The sequence below is a fragment of the Theropithecus gelada genome, chromosome 4 (genome assembly GCF_003255815.1).
Source record: "Theropithecus gelada isolate Dixy chromosome 4, Tgel_1.0, whole genome shotgun sequence".
NCBI lineage: Eukaryota > Metazoa > Chordata > Mammalia > Primates > Cercopithecidae > Theropithecus > Theropithecus gelada.
Genome location: NC_037671.1, coordinates 38,506,350 through 38,523,060, shown reverse-complemented (window position 1 = coordinate 38,523,060; position 16,711 = coordinate 38,506,350). Strand labels below are relative to the sequence as shown.

The 16,711-nt window shown below is 49.0% G+C and overlaps 1 protein-coding gene across 1 annotated transcript in view; it reads right to left on the bottom strand.

Annotated features, from left to right (window-relative positions):
• The window catches only part of BRPF3 (bromodomain and PHD finger containing 3), a 35,679-nt gene extending 19,351 nt beyond the window's left edge, over positions 1–16,328 (bottom strand). The window contains exons 1-7 of the mRNA XM_025383931.1: positions 15,984–16,328; positions 11,189–12,662; positions 8,162–8,318; positions 5,541–5,672; positions 3,088–3,216; positions 2,475–2,787; positions 1,443–1,745 (exon numbers count right to left, since the gene is read on the bottom strand). Coding sequence (XP_025239716.1) covers positions 1,443–1,745; positions 2,475–2,787; positions 3,088–3,216; positions 5,541–5,672; positions 8,162–8,318; positions 11,189–12,636 — 2,482 coding nt within the window. The 5' untranslated portion in view covers positions 12,637–12,662; positions 15,984–16,328. The remainder of the gene's footprint in view (positions 1–1,442; positions 1,746–2,474; positions 2,788–3,087; positions 3,217–5,540; positions 5,673–8,161; positions 8,319–11,188; positions 12,663–15,983) is intronic.
• Between the last annotated feature and the right edge of the window lie 383 nt (positions 16,329–16,711).

Below are 16,711 nucleotides of genomic sequence, written 5' to 3'. Positions count from 1 at the left end.
GGCTCCATCCCATACCAACTGAAACCAAATTTGTAAAGATAGGCTATTTGTTTTTTAAAGCTTACCAGGTGAGTCTAATGAAGTGAGGATTGCAAACCATTGCTCTACACCCAAGAAAGTCACATGCTTAATCAATAAATAGGTAAGTCTCAGCTTGACAGATTAGGTATCTACAATTCTCACTGGACTCAAGAGTTTTCTCATCTGTCTTTCGATTTTATTTCACATCACCCAAGTGACAGCAAGTACAGCATGCAGAAAAAGTTCAAAAATGTGAAAAACAGAGACCAAGTAAGTTAAATCAGTGGTTGCCAAACATGTCTGCTCACCTACCACCTTGAAACTTTTAAAAATTGAGACTTCCAAGCCAAAGCCCAGACATCCCTAACTGAATCTATGGGAGGTGAGGCTACGACATGTTTTTTTTTTTTTTTTTTTAAATTTTCTAGGCAATGCTGTTGGCCTATTGGGCACAACTCTGCACTGCCACAGCCCCAGAAGTAGGGATACAAGTGGCATGCTGACTGTCACATGGGGAGTCCAGAGGAATCACAACGGACACAAAGCCCTCTGATGTCAAATGTGATCTCTCAACCACGTCCCCATTCTCTGCCAACCTGAAATAAAATGGGCTGTTACCTACAATCTGGGCCCCTATCCATTGGAAGTAACTTCCAACGTTTTGAACTGTGTGTGTGACAGGCTCTCCCAACCTGTAGGCTCAGATCCAAAGGCAGGTATGAGGGAGACAATTCCATCCCCAATGAAGGGGAAGAATGAGAAGCAGCTTAGCTTATAACGTTCCTGGGTTTCTGAGAATCACTTCCCCAGCTGTCTTTTCTTCTTTTTTGTCTTTTCTCAAGATTAAGAAAATCTGTGGAAACCAACTATCTTTTATAGTCTGGCCTCTCTACTTGAGATGGGCCTATAGATTCAGCCAAATGGGGTAAAAACCATGAGGTGGCTCAAAAGCCCGGGGTCTTTCCTTCTCTGCTATCCCCTCACATCCCAACCTAACCTGCTCTAAGAGTCTCTCCACATGATGATACAAGGTAGGCTGATATTTAACTGGTATGTACAATACGGCTGTATCAGGTGCAAAATACTGACATACTTAATTGGCTAATAAACAGCTGCTGGGCTGCAGCACCTGAAACTCCCCACAATCCAGCAACTAAATATCCACATCAGAAGCCTTTGGGAGCCCACTCCAATACAACAGCCAACATTTACTGAGATGGATAAATTTTGGTCTCTATTGATTGTTAAATATTTTGAACATCATCCCTGCGTATACATGGAAATGGGACCCTTCCAAGAGCTTTTGCTTGCCCATAAGTGTCAGACCTAAACTCAGAAAGGATACCCCATTATTAGATTTCAGCTTAGCCTTTATCCCTCTTTACCCTCCAACCCCCTGCCTGCCTGTGACTATCTCTCACCTCTGTCCCCATCGTCTTCTGGCTCCTCCTGCAAGGCCTGCTCCAGCACAGCTGCATCCCCCTGGGGCCCTGCTGGCAGCTCCCCATTGGATACTGTCTTGTTCAGTGATGGTGGCTGTGGTGGTGGTGGCTGTGCCAGCTTCTGCCGAAGGGCATTGATCTCCCGGCGTAGCAGGCGGACACGGCGGGTGCGGGCCCCACTGGACCGCATGGCGCTCACCAGGTCCAGTTTCTCCAGCAGCTCCTTCAGCTGCACCTCTGGGGACAAATGGGCCCGGTTCTCTGGGATGAGGATGTTGTCCACTGCCAGGGAGAAGGGAGGACAGAAGGGGCTGAAGGACCTGCCCAGCACAGGGCAAGAGAAAGGGGCCGAATCCTTCGGATGCAAAACTCTCTCTTGGAATGCCTGGGCCAGCAGCTTCCAGCAGCGTCACTGTGGGCCTTGGCCCTGCAACACCACTGCCCAGAAGGCAGCCACAAGGACAAGGTCAGAATCTGGGAAACGTCTGCAGGAAGCAGTTCACAGTCACGATTATGGGCTCCATGGAGCAGGCATGAGGCAGCTTGGCAATACCCTGGCCTGAGTGACTGGCTGCTGCCATCGAGAAGCAGAGAGCAGGGACAGGCAGCGTGTGGGGCTCAGAGGCAATTCCATTTTTCTGGTCCTCCACCTGCAATCTTCTGAATGAGCCACACACACACCAGCAATGCACTCTCCCTGTCCCATGCTCCAATGCCATACAGAGGGGATCCAAGAAAGGAAGACCTCTGATGAGGCTTTAAGCTTTTCAAATGGACCACTAGTACCTGATTCCCCTTTTCTACCACTTAAGAAGTGCTGAGTGCGTTAGTTAAACTTTAACCCTTAGAACTATTCTAGCCACAAAGGTATACCTCAGTCTGTGCTCACCCTCAGCTTTGCTCCTGGAGTCTACCTATAGTCCCAAAGACCACCCTGATCCCTCACTCTGTAGACTCTGTTCCTGTGCCTCCTCCTGGCCCCTCTCCTCCCCACCCATCCAGGCCTCTCACCGTCTTCCCAGGAGAAGCGGTAAAAGTCTTCCAATTTGGGTGACTCGGGCAGGTGAGTGCCCCTCTCGGGGTCATAGCCGATGTTCTCTGCCTGCCGCCGGGCATGCCGTAGGATGGCCCCTCCCAGGTCCCGCAGGCGGACAGCTGCTCGGTGGAAAATTGTGTCTTTAGCATTATACTTCATGCAGTTGGTAACTATAAGGTTAAAGTCCTCCTCAAACTCCTCCAAGGTGCGGTACAGGTGGGACTCCAGCTTCCGCCTCATAGTAGAAAAATCCATTGGCTTGGATATGAATTCCAGGTAATCTGGAACCTAAACATATAAAACCTGTACAATTACAACAACCATTTACTAGCCAAACAGGCACACCCTTCACCAATACTCTTGGCCTCCTCGGTTTCTGATTTGGCCAAGCCAGGCTAACTCAGAGTCCTATGGTCCTGGCCCACCCTGGCCTGCTGACCCCTCATCAAGGGCAAATCTACTAGCTTTGCCAGACCCACCCTCCTACCCCTGGTTTTGTACACCCTGTGGCCCAACTCCTTCCTACCCTACTCAGACCCTGTTCCAGTTCAGGAAGAATTTACTACTTGGAAAGTGGGGGGAACTTGCCTCACTCAAGTTGACTGGTTCTGCGAAGATGTGTGCAGGATCCTTCTCCTGCAGCAGGTCCAGTGTTGTCCTCAACAGAACATTGAATGGCATCAACTCCAGCTCCATGGCAGCCTGCTGGACTTTGACCTGTGGGGAAGGTGGGGTGAGATCAGATCAGGACATCTCCTGCAAAACTGTGCTGAAACTTTTTCGTGATAGCTTGACTTTTACCAATCATGTACAACAAATTTTCATAGAATATTAAGCTGACCAGTATGAGGAGCTATCACTCAACCTTCAGCCTAGGAATAATGATACCAACAGCTACTATTTATGATTGTTTCCTATGTACCAAACACCATACTAAAATTTACAGTAACAATAATTATCATTACAATTACAATAATTAACACTTCTATAGCCCCTACTAAATGCCAGGTAATGTTCTAAGCATTTTATGTAAAATAAATGAGTATATGAGGTAGGAACAGATGAGGTGTTTTACAAAGAGGAAACTAAGGCACACAACGACTAAGTAACTGGCCTAAAGTCATAGCTAATAAGGAACGGAGTTGGAATTCAGTACCAGACAGTGGTTCCACAGTGAGTGCTCTTGACCATTATGCCACACTAACTCTGTACTTGTATTACCTCTATTAATCATCACGATAACCCTGAAACAGAAATTATTATCCCCATTTTACAAATATAGATCAGAACAAGGATCACCAAGGACTAAAAGAAAAAAAATACAAATTAAAAAAATATATATACAGAATCTGAGGATTAGAGAGAGCATGATGCAAGAGTTATTACTCTAAGGTTATCTGGCTAGAAAAGAATAGAGATAGGATTTGAACCCAAGTCTGACTAGTCCAAGGGACACAATGATGATGTAAAATGTGCTTGAACCAGAATTTCCCATTCAGTGTGCTGAGGTACTGATTCCATCAGCCCTTGGAGCATCTGGGTCAGCATGGGGTCACCAGGGCCTCCAGGCTTACCCCCGCAAGTGGCAAGTAGCTTCATATATTTACAGTAGTATGCTGTACAAATGCTATTTTCTACATATGCCCCAATGTGAAAAGTTGGGAAGCCACAAATTAAGACTATAGAAAATTCCCACCTTTTGGCTATATCAAAACAGGCCTGCCTACTTCCCCAGGACCAGGGCCTTTTTCTCTCTCTCATTTCTCTGAATCAGAGATGAGATAAGAAGTTCAGCTGTGGGATCATGCCTGGGATAGCACAGACATTTTGAACCCTTGAAGAAGGTCCTGAGATGTCCTCCATGGCCACCCATGGTAAATATGGCATGAGATGCCCAGGCTATGAGGAGGAAACTCAGGCTACTGGCCTGCTAGAAAAGGGGTTGTGCTAAGGCTGAACAACGAATTAGAATTTGGAGAAAGAGAAAGAAACATCTTTTTTTTTCCTCCCTTTTTATGGAGAACAGGTCTTGCTTTGTTGCCCAGGTTCGTCTCAAACTCCTGGACTCAACCTATCCTCATGCTTCTGCTTCCCTAAGTGCTGGGATTACAGGCATGAGCCACCGTGCCCGGCAAGAAAGGAACATCTTTAACCCGGGCCTCTGAAGCATGTGAGCGACAGCTGCTATTCCTAGCCCAGAGAGAACAGTTTTGGCTTTTCATCTACTCAATTAATAGTATTTGCTCTCTGCCATGTGCAGTAGACACTGCAGGGAAGCAAAAAATTGATAATAATAATAATGACAGCAGCTGACACTTCTCTGTCACTATGTGCCAGGCACTGTTCTAAACTCTTTACATAGACTAAGTCTTCTAATCCTCAAAACAACCTTATGATGTAGGCTCTATAATTACCCCCATATTCCAGGTGAGAAAACCGATGTATTAAGCGATTGAAGAACTTGCTTAACGTCACATAGGTAGTAAGTAGAAGAGGCAGGATTTAAACCCAGGAAGTCTGGTGCCATAGCTCGTGTTCCTAAACCACTATATTACACTACCTACCTCAACATTTCCTATGCTCAGGGGCTTAAAATCTCCTAGAACGGAGGATAAATAGAAAATTTAAATGATTCAAGACCATAAGTGTTTAAGAGTCAAGTGGGAACCCTCAGAAGTTCCCAGGCCAGAGGCTTTCAACTGATGATGCCCATTAGAATGGCCTAAGAAGCTTTCCAAAATCCTCAAGGCCAGGCTCCCTCTGAGACTTCCTGAATCAGAAATTCCAGGGACGGGCCCAGGCATATATATGATATTAAGCTTATGCTTGAGGCTACCAGGAGCTGAAACCCAAAATATAGAAACCACCAGTAGCACCACAGCTAATACAAAGTAGGCAGCTCTTGGAGCCTACAATCCTGGGTAGGGAGGGGAGAAAGCAAGCTAGCATAAGGCAGGGGCTCCCAGATTTCCCAATACTAGACTAACAGTCGGAGAAAGTGACCTTGAACTAGGGCTCTAGGGCTGGGGGCTCCTCCTTACCTGCTCCCGTTTGAGCTTCTCTCTCTTCCGAATCAGCTCAATCAGCAGCCGCGCCCGCTCCAAGTCATGCCGGAGCTTCTGCCAATACTTCAGCTCTTCCTTCACTGCACTTGTCTTCTCATCTTGCTCTCGCTGCAGGAAGGAAGAGAAGAGGGACTAGGAATCTCCTTCTTGCAAAAGTCCTCTCCCTGTTCACACCTCCTGGGGCTGCAGCAGGTAAAAGTCTTGTCCCCTTCCTTGACCCACAGTTCCAAGAGCCCTTCCACCCTTCTCTACCCCATGCCTTCCTCCTGAGCTGCCCCAGTATTATAGCACTGTTTCTTCATTATAAAGCAACAACCTTTGCTGGAGTAGGATCTGGGACTGCTTCCCCCTACCCCCCAGGTATACCAGAGAGCAGCTATGGCCCTTTGGGTCAGAAAGAATTTCATTAGAAAACTGACCTCAGGGGTGAAAAGAATTTCACCCTAGAGCTTTCACTTGGCTAGAAAACAAAGTGAGGTTCTTACTATAAGCTTGAACATACTTTGGTAAAACAACAACAAACAAATTATGATTCCTGCCCTAGAAAAGATTACAGTTGGAGTCAGGGGAAGGGAAGAGACCTAGAGCTTGAAGCACAAGGGCATATTAGCATAAAGATAATAAAAACTAATAATATAAATGCTAAGAGGATACAAAATAGAAGATCTGAGTAGGTGGAGGTTAGATCAGAGAAGCTTCCTGGTGAAGAATCTTACTAGAGTTTTACATATAGGTAGGTGACAGACATGGATGGACAAAGTAGTAAGGAAGGTGTCTCCTGGAACCAAAGGGATGAAAGGGGTAGAAATGTAGAGGCAGAAGTAGTGATTCTTTGCTTAGTAAGCAAAACAGGCTGACCAGAACAGAGATGCTGGAGAACTACAAAAGTCAAGGAAGATCCAGGATATAGCTAATAAGAAGCTTCAAATGTAAGGCAAAAGAGCCTTAACTTCGCCTGCCTAGAAAGAGGAGTATACTCTGGAAGAGGAAGTAAGAGAATGGAAGAGCAGGACATTGCTCACCTAGGCCTTGCTCCTCTCCATAGTCAGACATTCCTGCCCCAAAGCCAAGCTTATAAAATCAAGAACTAGGCCTTTCCCCAAAGGACAGATCCCCACCAATGTCCCTGCCAAGCACACCTGCCCAGATGTAGGCAGCACCCTCCCTCTATAACCTCTTGGCCATGGAGGATCCCAACAGCATGTGAATAAGAAACTACCAGTTGTAGAGCAAAGAAAGAATTAGAGGCTAGAGATCACCTAGAAAGCTATTGCTGAGATTAAGAGGGCATGGATGAGCAGGAGAGCTGCAGAATGAAGACAAAAAACCATGTTGAGAAAGCCCCCAAAGCAGCTTAAGGGATGATTAACAGTGGCCCATTAGGGAGTAAAGAGTCAAAAGTAACTCCAAGGTGGGGAACTCTTGATAAGAGTCAGGAGGGAGGGGAGAGCCATAATGATGGGGAAATAAGTTTACTGAGAGGAAAAAAGATAATTAATGTCCAATATTTGAGTTACAAGTTAACCACATCCACATGGAAATGTCCCTGAGGGACTGATGGCAGAAAAAAGGGATGAGGACAAGACAAAAAGTCTGGAGCTGCTATGATACAGTTATTGTCAATTATGAGAGTGGACATGTTCTCTAAGCAAACAAGCAGATAACAGAGCCACTGGGAATGTTACCATTAAAGAGCAAGAAGTGGGATCAGCATAGGGTATGGTCAGAGAGGTAGAAGCAGCAGGAAATGGTATCACAGAGAAGCTCTTAGACAAAGTGATTTGTGGTGTCAAATGCAGCCCAATGATCAATCAGGTGAGAATATAAGGAAAGACTTCCTGGGACAAGGTAGCTGATGTTTTAGGGGAGGCTTCAGTGAAGCAGGTGGACCAAAAGGTTCAAGGGGGCCAGATACAGGCTTATACTTCAGGAGTTTAGTTACAAAAGGCAAAAGTGAGATCAGACAGAATGCAGAAGGCACCAGACTCACATAAAGCTTTGCTTCATCTCTGGAGCAGCAGTGTGGGAACACTTAAAGGCAGAAGGAATAGAACAGGTAAAGGGGGGAGAAAGAACTAAATAGTTCAAATAAGGGAAATTAGGAGCAGAAAACATTAAACATGCAGCAACTCCAGTTGCTAATGGCTAACAGCCACCACAATTGGACAGGCTATGTGCTACAACTTAGATCGTAAATTTGTGTATTTACTATGAAACATTTTTTGGCAGATGGCAGTATAATGTCTTGAGGAAAGGGCGCCTTTTCCTAATTAACACAATGTGGCCACCCTGGCTCTCATTCAGCCTACTTCTAGCTTTCTGCCACATCTAGAGGATTTTCCCCACATATATGGAAAGCTGGGCGTGCTCTCCACTCTCCCCTAGAATTCTCTACAAAGTCAAGCCTCATCCATTCAGAAGGAGCTGCTTGACGATCTCTATAGTGCTGGGGGTTGTTCCTGGGATGGGCCACCCAGACAGGTAGGCAAAGGCTCCATGGAGGGATCAAGGAGGGATGCCAGCCCCACCCCAACCACCATTCCTTTTCCTTCACTCTCCACCTCCCTCTACCAGTCTCAAATCACCACTGCACCTACCTGCTCAGCATTTCTTTGGGACTGCAGATGGGAGTGCAGGCGCCGGATAAGAGGGACACCATTCCGTGCCTGCCGCTTCAACAGCCAATAGTTGTGAAGCCGCTGCATAAACTGGTTTTTCCTCTGAAAGGAGAGACCACTACAGATCTTGTTCAACCTTAAGTAGAGGCACATGGAAGTGAAAGACAGGGTCAGTAGGCAGCCCAGATTATAGCCCATGCATCCTATCCAGACCCTGGTTCATTTCTGAACCTTATACAGGAAGACAGAATAAAATGGCCAAATACCTCACCTCAGAGAAAAGCTTGAAAAGGACAGTAAAGTTAAGCAGCTCAGATTCAGCATGAGGTATTTCATTTGCTTTTCCACCTCTTGCCTTGCAGTCCTAATCCTCCAAAAGAACCCTCTCCCAGAACCCCGTTTCCTATGGTCCTAGACTTCTTCGTTCCAGGTATGGACTGAGAAACAAGCCTATGCCTCAATACCCCCACCCTCCTCTTATAAAAGCAGTGAAAGGGAACAGGAACTGGGGTAAGCTATGGTTAATGTGGCCACTATTTCCTGCCTTCTGCGGCTGAGAGTCCCATCAAACCAGGGAGTAGCCCACAACCAGGTTGAGCCCAATGCAACCCCTTAGAGTTGTTTGACCTCTGGTTTTTCATGGTATAAACCTCAGCAGCCTAAAAATGTTGTTTAATTTTGAACCAAATGAAAAAAAAAATTGGATCTAAAGATGTAAGAGGATGGGAAATGTGAAAATGCAGCTGGCTAAACTACTCAAAAGTCTTAAGGTCAGGGTTTAAGCCAGTAACTCCTTGGGGGAGGAAAGGGTATGAGAGGAATTAATGCAAGCCTATAATATCTGTCTTTAATATCCATATTGCAAGGTGGGTATCATTATTCCCATGTCACAAAAGATGGAAAGGCAGCATAGGAACAGAAGCTGAATAAACTGTCAAAATAACTAATGCAGCTAATAAGATGGTGGATCTGGGTTGGACCTGAATCCACGATCTCTCTGCTATACCATGGTACATCCCCAGACTGGTTATCCACAGGGTAAGCAAGGCCTCAGTGCTCCTGTGATGTTTCCTCTCCTTTTTTCTCTTCATGCCACTCCATTGAAACAAAGATAAGCACAGCTAAACAAGTTGAAACCTTAGAAGGATGGGCATGTTGGGCACGACATTGCTCACCTAGGCCTTGCTCCTCTCCACAGTTAGACATTCCTGCCCCAAAGCCAAGCTTATAAAATCAAGAACTAGGCCTTTCCCCAAAGGAGAGATCCCGACCAATGTCCATGCCAAGCACACCTGCCCAGATATAGGCAGCACCCTCCGTCTACAACCTCTTGGCCATGGAGGATCCCAACAGCATTTGTGCAGGTAGGGAAAAGAATAGTAATGATAAAATAGCAGCAGCAGCAGCAGCAGCCACCATTTATTGAGCACTTACTATTTGCCAGACACTGTGCTAAGTGCTTCACTTATATTATCTCATTTATTTCTCACAACAGCTCTATGTGGTGGGTTCATTTACAAATAAACTAAGGCTTAGCACAGTTAAACAACTTGCCAAAGGTCACACAGGTACTAAGTGATAGAAATGGGTTTCAAATGTCAGTTTGTCTGGTTCTTAGTCAGCAAGCTCTGCTGGCCCCAGCAAGAGGCATCTAGAACAACCTACATGTCAACCTAATATTCTAGCCTCAGGGTAAAACCTCCCTACAGATGGGAACTAAGCATCCACCCACTTACCTCAGGAAAAAGAATAACCTAGAACAGCTCTGTGACTAGAAAACACATTCAGAGTCACTGAAATTCTAACTTGGGTAATAGCTGGCACTAAGAGCCTCCCCCTTCCGATCTTGCACTTATGTCTTCTTCCCAGCCTGGCAAGTCTGGTTGCCTATTCATAGCTCTCATACAACTCTTTCCCCAGCACTCCTTTCTCTCTACGCTTCTCATCAAGAGAGATGGGCTACAGGAATGCAACCTAGAGGCATCATGAGACCCAGCTCTTGTGGTATAGGGTCTGTTACTTTCCACCTGGTTCCACCCCTTAGAACAGGACATGGCATGTATTAAGTGCTCAATAAATAAATCATTGAATGAATAAAGGAGTGAACAACTTTACCTCCCGTGTTCGCAGTTTCTTCATCTGGGGGTGTGGGAGAAGGTGCAAGGACTACATCAGATGAACAATCTCCAAGACTCTTTCCTGCTCTAACAGTGTATACTGTTTAATGAACACCACCCAAGATAAGCCTCTGCTAGGAAATCTTCCCTATTCTCTTGCTTCTCTGCTAAGCTCCCATCCCTCCAATGGCTCCAGATACCTCTCTGATATTTTAAAACAGGTACCATGGGCTCTCTACAGACTCAATGGGGGTCCACAGAGCTTAGCTACACAGCTGAACTGAATGATCCTCTTATCCCTAAATCTAAAGCTTCAAAAGGAGGAATACCATGTTCTCTCCACACCACCACCCCCTCATACCCAGGACAGAACTTGCTGGACAGCAGATGGACATGCCAATCCTCTGAAACAGTGGTTCTTCACTGGGTAATTAGTTCTACCCTCCCCAAGCGTTTTTGAAAACATGCGTGAAGAGTGTTTGAGGTTGTCACAAAGACCAGGCAATGGGGGAGATGATGCAACTGGCATTTACAAAGACCAGGGATACTAAACATCTAGAAACATACAGGACAGTTCTAATAATGAAGAATTACCCTGTCCAAAATGTCACTTAGTGCCCCTATTGAAAAATACTGTCTAAGATATCCTATCAACTGAGTTTCTAAGTAACTTAAGTGTTTTATTTCACTTTGAAATAAAGGAAATACATTACTCTGAGGGCACAATCAAAACCATAAACCAGGCCAGGTGAGCCTGGGTCAAAAAAAAAAGTTTAAATTTGGGGAAGAGAATAGTGTCCAACTGTGCTTAGGGAAGGCCTGGCACAGGGCCAACACCAACCCAAGAAGAAACCATGAGTCCCTAAGGAGCCCTTCTGGGCATGCTTACCTGTAAGAGGGTATCTGTGGCACAGTGACCAGGGGGAGAGTGGAGGGTGTGTCTTGGCCTGCTTCCTCTGGCTCCTTCTTGATCTTCTGCTTCAAACTCACCTTGTTCTTCTTGGGCACTCCCTTGAGGGGGCCACTCACCCCGCCTTGGCCTTCCTGCTCCTCTTCCTCCACTTCTTCCTCTTCTTCCTCCTCTCCATCACCCTCCTTTAGCCCTTCCTCATCGCCAGTCTCACTGATGCTTCTAGGGGAGTCGCCCTTCCTCCGAGCAGTGGCAGTACTTGGTGGCGAGTGGGCCTCACAGTAGGCAGTCTTGCGCACTGTAAAGATGGTGCCATTGAGGCTGGTTTCGCGCATGGGCTCAATCTTCATGAAGAGCCCAGCCCGCTGTGCACATGTCACATGGAATGCTGTGTAGCAGTTCACTTTATGGCACTGGATGGCTGCACCTAGCCCTTTCTGCTTGCAGATATAGCAGGTTAGTTTCCAGCGGGCAGGTGGGATATTGTCAATGCCCTCAATAGGTTCCAAGAACACGGTGTTAGCAAAGCAGACTTCAGGGATCCAGATGGCACACACCACATGGGCCCAGTGCCCATCACTGGTCTGTTTGAAGGCGCCACCCTTATTGGGGCAAAGGACGCAATCCACAGGCCGGGAGGGAGACTGCAGGCAGCAGCGGCATAGCCACTGACCCTCAGGGATGTAGGGGACGCCATAGCACTCCTGGTGTACTGCCAGGTTGCAGATGTCACAGAAGAGAATAACGTTGCTATTGTGACACTCATCATCCAGGCACACACAGCAGAAAGCGTCTTCATCGATGAGTGACTGTTGGGCCCCATTGCTGCGACTCTCCAAGTATGACTCTTTCTCAAGCCGGTCTACCAGTAGCTCAAAGGTGTCTGCAGACACCAAACTGTGCCCATCTACTCGCCGCTTTTCATTCACCATGTCCAGCCAGGCAAGGTCCTCCTCATCCATGTCATACTCTACCTCTGCATCCAGGTCTTCAGGTGGCTTCTCAATGTAGCGATAGTAGGCAGCAGGCAGCGGGGGTGCTTCTGGCTGGACGCCTGAGTCCACCATCCGGAAGCTTGGCTGTGGGAGGTGGAAGGAAGTACCAGATGCATGCTTGGAGCAGGATTCCTTCTTTTTGCCCTTGGATGAGGGTTTCTTGGACTTGCCAGGGAACTGAGGCTGTTCACTGTTTTCCTTGTTACTATTGCATTCAGTGATATCCTGGGCAGTTAGCTCATCCTCAGTGATGATTTTGAGTGGGTCATAGATGCTGATACGATGCAGGCGTCCATCAATGTCTACCTCGACAATCCGCTGGGCCTGGGCATATGTTAGGGTCTCCCGGGTGGGTGAGCACTTCAGACTGTAGGGGGATGGGGAACGCCGGCCCTCGGCATTCTGCCGGGACTTCCGACGAGGCTTCCTCATGGCACCTGGGGACTGAGAGGACAGGCCTAAGGAGAGAAGGCCAGGAGACTATGATTTGGATGCCCTTATGCACCCATTCATCCTCCTATATGATCAAGCATCCACCAAGAGGACTGGCTTTTCCCTCTGTCTGAACAACCTGCCCCTCAGGCATCCACATGGCTTGCTCCTTCACCTCCTTTGAGTCTTTCACTTCTTCAAGTGAACAACACTACTCAGTGAGACCTTCTCTGACCACTTTATCTAAAATTGCAAATCCTTTTCCTCCACCAGCAATCTACCTTTCATTCTGCTTTATTTTTCCCTTTAACACTCATCATCTTATACCATGCTACATAATTTACCTACTACTATGTTTATTGTTTCCTTCCTTCCACTAGAATGCAAGCCCCATGAGGGGAAGAATTTTTGTTTGTCTTGTTCACTGCTGTATCCCCAGTTCCTGGAGCAGTGCTTAGCTCCTAAGTAAACACTCAATAAGTATTAGTTGAATGAAAGGAGAAATCAAACACACACGATCCCTGCCCTCAAGGAGCCCTGTCTAACTGAAAAGACAGAAAAGTAAACAGATTATTACAGTGTAACATGGGGAAAGATCTAAATGTTCTAATGATGTACATAAAGCTGTGCAACAGCTAACTACGGAAAAGCCATGAGTAGTTAAGGGTTTAGAAAAGAAAACAAGAACAGCATCCACTGTTAAGCTCTGTACTGAACAATGGGCCCCGTCAGAGGATCAAAAGTCACAGGTCTAGAGTCTTCTCCCAATACATCTTACCACGATCAGAAACCCTACTCCTTGACCCTGCCTAGAGGTGAAGGGGTGAAGGCGTCTGAAATGCCTATAACACATGGTCTAAGGGCTTCAAACTACAGTATGCAGGGTATTCCCTACAAAAGGCAGCATCCAGGACAGCGGTCCCCAACTTTTTTGGCACTAGGGACTGGTTTCGTGGAAGACAATTTTTCCACAGATGAGGGTGGGTGGTGAACACTGTTCCACCTCAGATCATCAGGCATTAGTCAGATTCTCATAAGGAGCATGCAACCTAGATCCCTCACATGCGCAGTTCACAGTAGGGTTCCCGCTCCTATGAGAATCAATGCAGCCGCTGATCTGACAGGAGGCAGAGCTCAGGTGGTAATGCTTGCTTGCCCGCCACTCACCTCTTGCTGTATGGCCTGGTTCTCAACAGGCCACAGTCTGCGGCCTGGGGGTTGGGGACCCCTGATCCAGGATACACCAACGAGTACATTTTAAGGCAGAAACAAACCCTAAAAGCTCTGAGAGTGGCTCCAAGAGATCTCTGAAGTTGTAGTGGCCTGTCTAGGACCTTCATTCACCTAAGGCCAAGATGATCTGGGCAGTATCTGAGGTAAACTCTCAATGCATTCTGCTACCTCAAAAGTCTCTCCTAGAACACTTATATCTAGTCTATCCTTGTACAGCCAAGAGAAAATCCTAGTTTCCCACATCATTCTCTGGATGACAAGCTCATAAGGAGCTGCGGTAGGCAGTTACCAAGGCTGTCACCACCAGGAGAGACCTTTGGGGATACAGGGCCCCATGGTGTGGGCAGACTTGGAAGGATATGAACAGGGAGAAGATTTCAAAGAGAAAAACAATTCATCACCTTGGTTGCAGGGTCTACCATCTATATAAAGTAGGGACAGTGATGATAAAAGCACTTTTTCCAAACTACAAAGCCCTCTTAATATTTCTCACAACTACCTTAGGAGATGGTGTAGCTACTATGATCTACACAGAAGCTCAGAAAGATGTCACTCAACCTAAAGCGAGTAAGTGATAAAGCTACAATTTGAACCCAGATCTTCCAATGCTCAATTCCTCTTGGTGGGAATTAAGAACACCACAGAGGTGCTATGGTCTGGTACAAAAAGAGGCTCTGGGGCAATCTAAGTTCTAATCTTGGCCCTCTGTGACCTGGAGAAAGTCCCTTAAGCTCTCTATGCCTCCATACTCCATCAGTAAAATGAGGGTAATACAATCTAGCTCTCAAGGTGCTACTTGTTAATAAGGTATTATTAACATCCTTATTTGAAAGGCCTTCCAATCCCAAAGTGTGACTGAAACAAACAAAAAACCAATTTGGCTGAGGGGCAGTGCCAGGCGGGCTGGCACACCCCATTTGGAGCCAAAGGAAACAGAATCATCGCAGCAATTCTGTCCGGGTTCCAGAGGCCCTTGGCTACTGGATTCCTTAGAAATGCCAAGTCCCTGGGGGCAGACAGGGCCAAAAGACCTGCTTCGTCACCCACTCCTCCAAAGGCACCGAGGCCCTAGGAGAGGTGAGAACATCTGCCTCCACACCGACCCCAAACAGCGCAGACAGGCGATGCAGCGCCCCCTTTCATGAAAGCCGCTCCATCTTCTCCCTCCCCACCTGCCACCTCCTCGGCTGCTCAAGCATCTCTCGACCACGCAAGACTCTACACAGACGTGTTTTGTCCCACCCACGCCTCCAGACACCGGGGAGAAACTCTAGAGGGGGAAAGGCTGCTGCTGAGGGAAATGAAATGAGTTTCGCCCACAAGGAGCTTACAGTCTAGACGAGTTTTTTGGCGGGAGTTTATCAATCTACACAGCCCTTCCCACATACACACCTCCAACACATCTCCAACATCCCCCGTCCCCCAGATTTCCTCTCGGCACCCCCTGACCCTCCGCTCGCCCACCCCACCCAGGTCCCCGAAGAATGAGGATCTTCTGCAATCAAACTGTATCTCCTGCACCCCACACAAGCTACTCAGGAGACAAGGAGGACCCTAGCCAAGGCTCCTGCTCCTTTAAGGGGGCACCTCTTCCAGAAGAATCTTGACCCCTCGGAGAAGAAAGGAGGGAAATAACATCTCCTCAGAGGGGAGGGGGCGAGCGCACCAGAGACAGCCTGACGTGGAGTCCGACCCTCAGACAGAGAAAGCGAGCGCCAGCGAATGAGCGGGGCAGAGAGGCGAGAGCCCATTGGTCGCCTCATCTGCCCGTCAGAGGGACCCAGGGGACCAAGGGACGCTGAAGGGGCGGAACTCTCGTCTGGCCAGGCCAATTGGAAGGCGTGGTGGGGGCGGGGCTTGGCGGCTCGGAATCCAAGGCTTGGGGGGAGACAAGATGGCGGCTGCGGGAGGGGGTCCTCGCTTCTCAGCTCCCCCGCTCACCCGCCTTCTCCTTCCCTGCCGCCGCCCTCGCTCCAGGAGAGAGCTTTCGCACCGCCCCCGCCCTGCTCGGAAAGCCCCCCGCTTCTCCGGTTTCCCCCCGTGCAGTCCCTGGTCCCCGTAGGCCCCGCTGCCCCCGCCCCCGCTCTGTCCGGCCCCGCTGCCGCCCCCATTACCTCAGCCGCCTGCCCGGCCCCACCGTTCGGGGCCCCTGGGCGCGGGCGGGCCGGCCGCCGAGCAGGTCGGCGCGGCCCGGGAAGCGGAGCGCGGTCTCCTCCCGCGCCTGCCTCCGTGGCCTCCGCCGTGCCCCCTCCCGGCCCGCGCTGGGGCCCCGGCCCGGCCGCCGCCGCCGCTCCCGGGGGAGGAGGGGGAATGGAGCCGCCGCTGCTGCCGCTGCCGCCACGGAGCCCGGCCGAGGGGAGGGAGGGATCAGCCCCCAGGCAGGATCCGCCCCTCCGGCCTCCCCCCGCCACCTCCACCCCTTCCCTCGCTCCCTCCCTGACTCTGCGGGCTCTCCCGCTGAACAGGAGCGAGAGCGCGAAAGAGGGGGAAACGGGAAAAAAAATCCCCCCGCCCGTGCCCGGCGCGGCGGCGGTCGGGGCGGTGCGGAGAGGAGCGCGGAGGCGCCGCCGCCGCCGCCACGGGGCACCGTCCCCGGCTCGGCCTCACGGTGGCGGTGCGGGCGCGGCGGGGACACCGAGCAGAGACCGGGTCTGCACCCGCCGCGATCCCTGCGCACGACGGCCCTGCCCGCCACGGGGCGAGCCCGACAAGAGGGCTGTGGACGTTCGGGTCTAGTTGGGAGAGACAGGGGTCCCTGACTCTTGAGCGGTCAGTCATTTCCTCCCCAGTCCTTGTGGGTGACGTGGCTACGGTTTGGAGCAGCAAGCCCCCTCCCCGAACT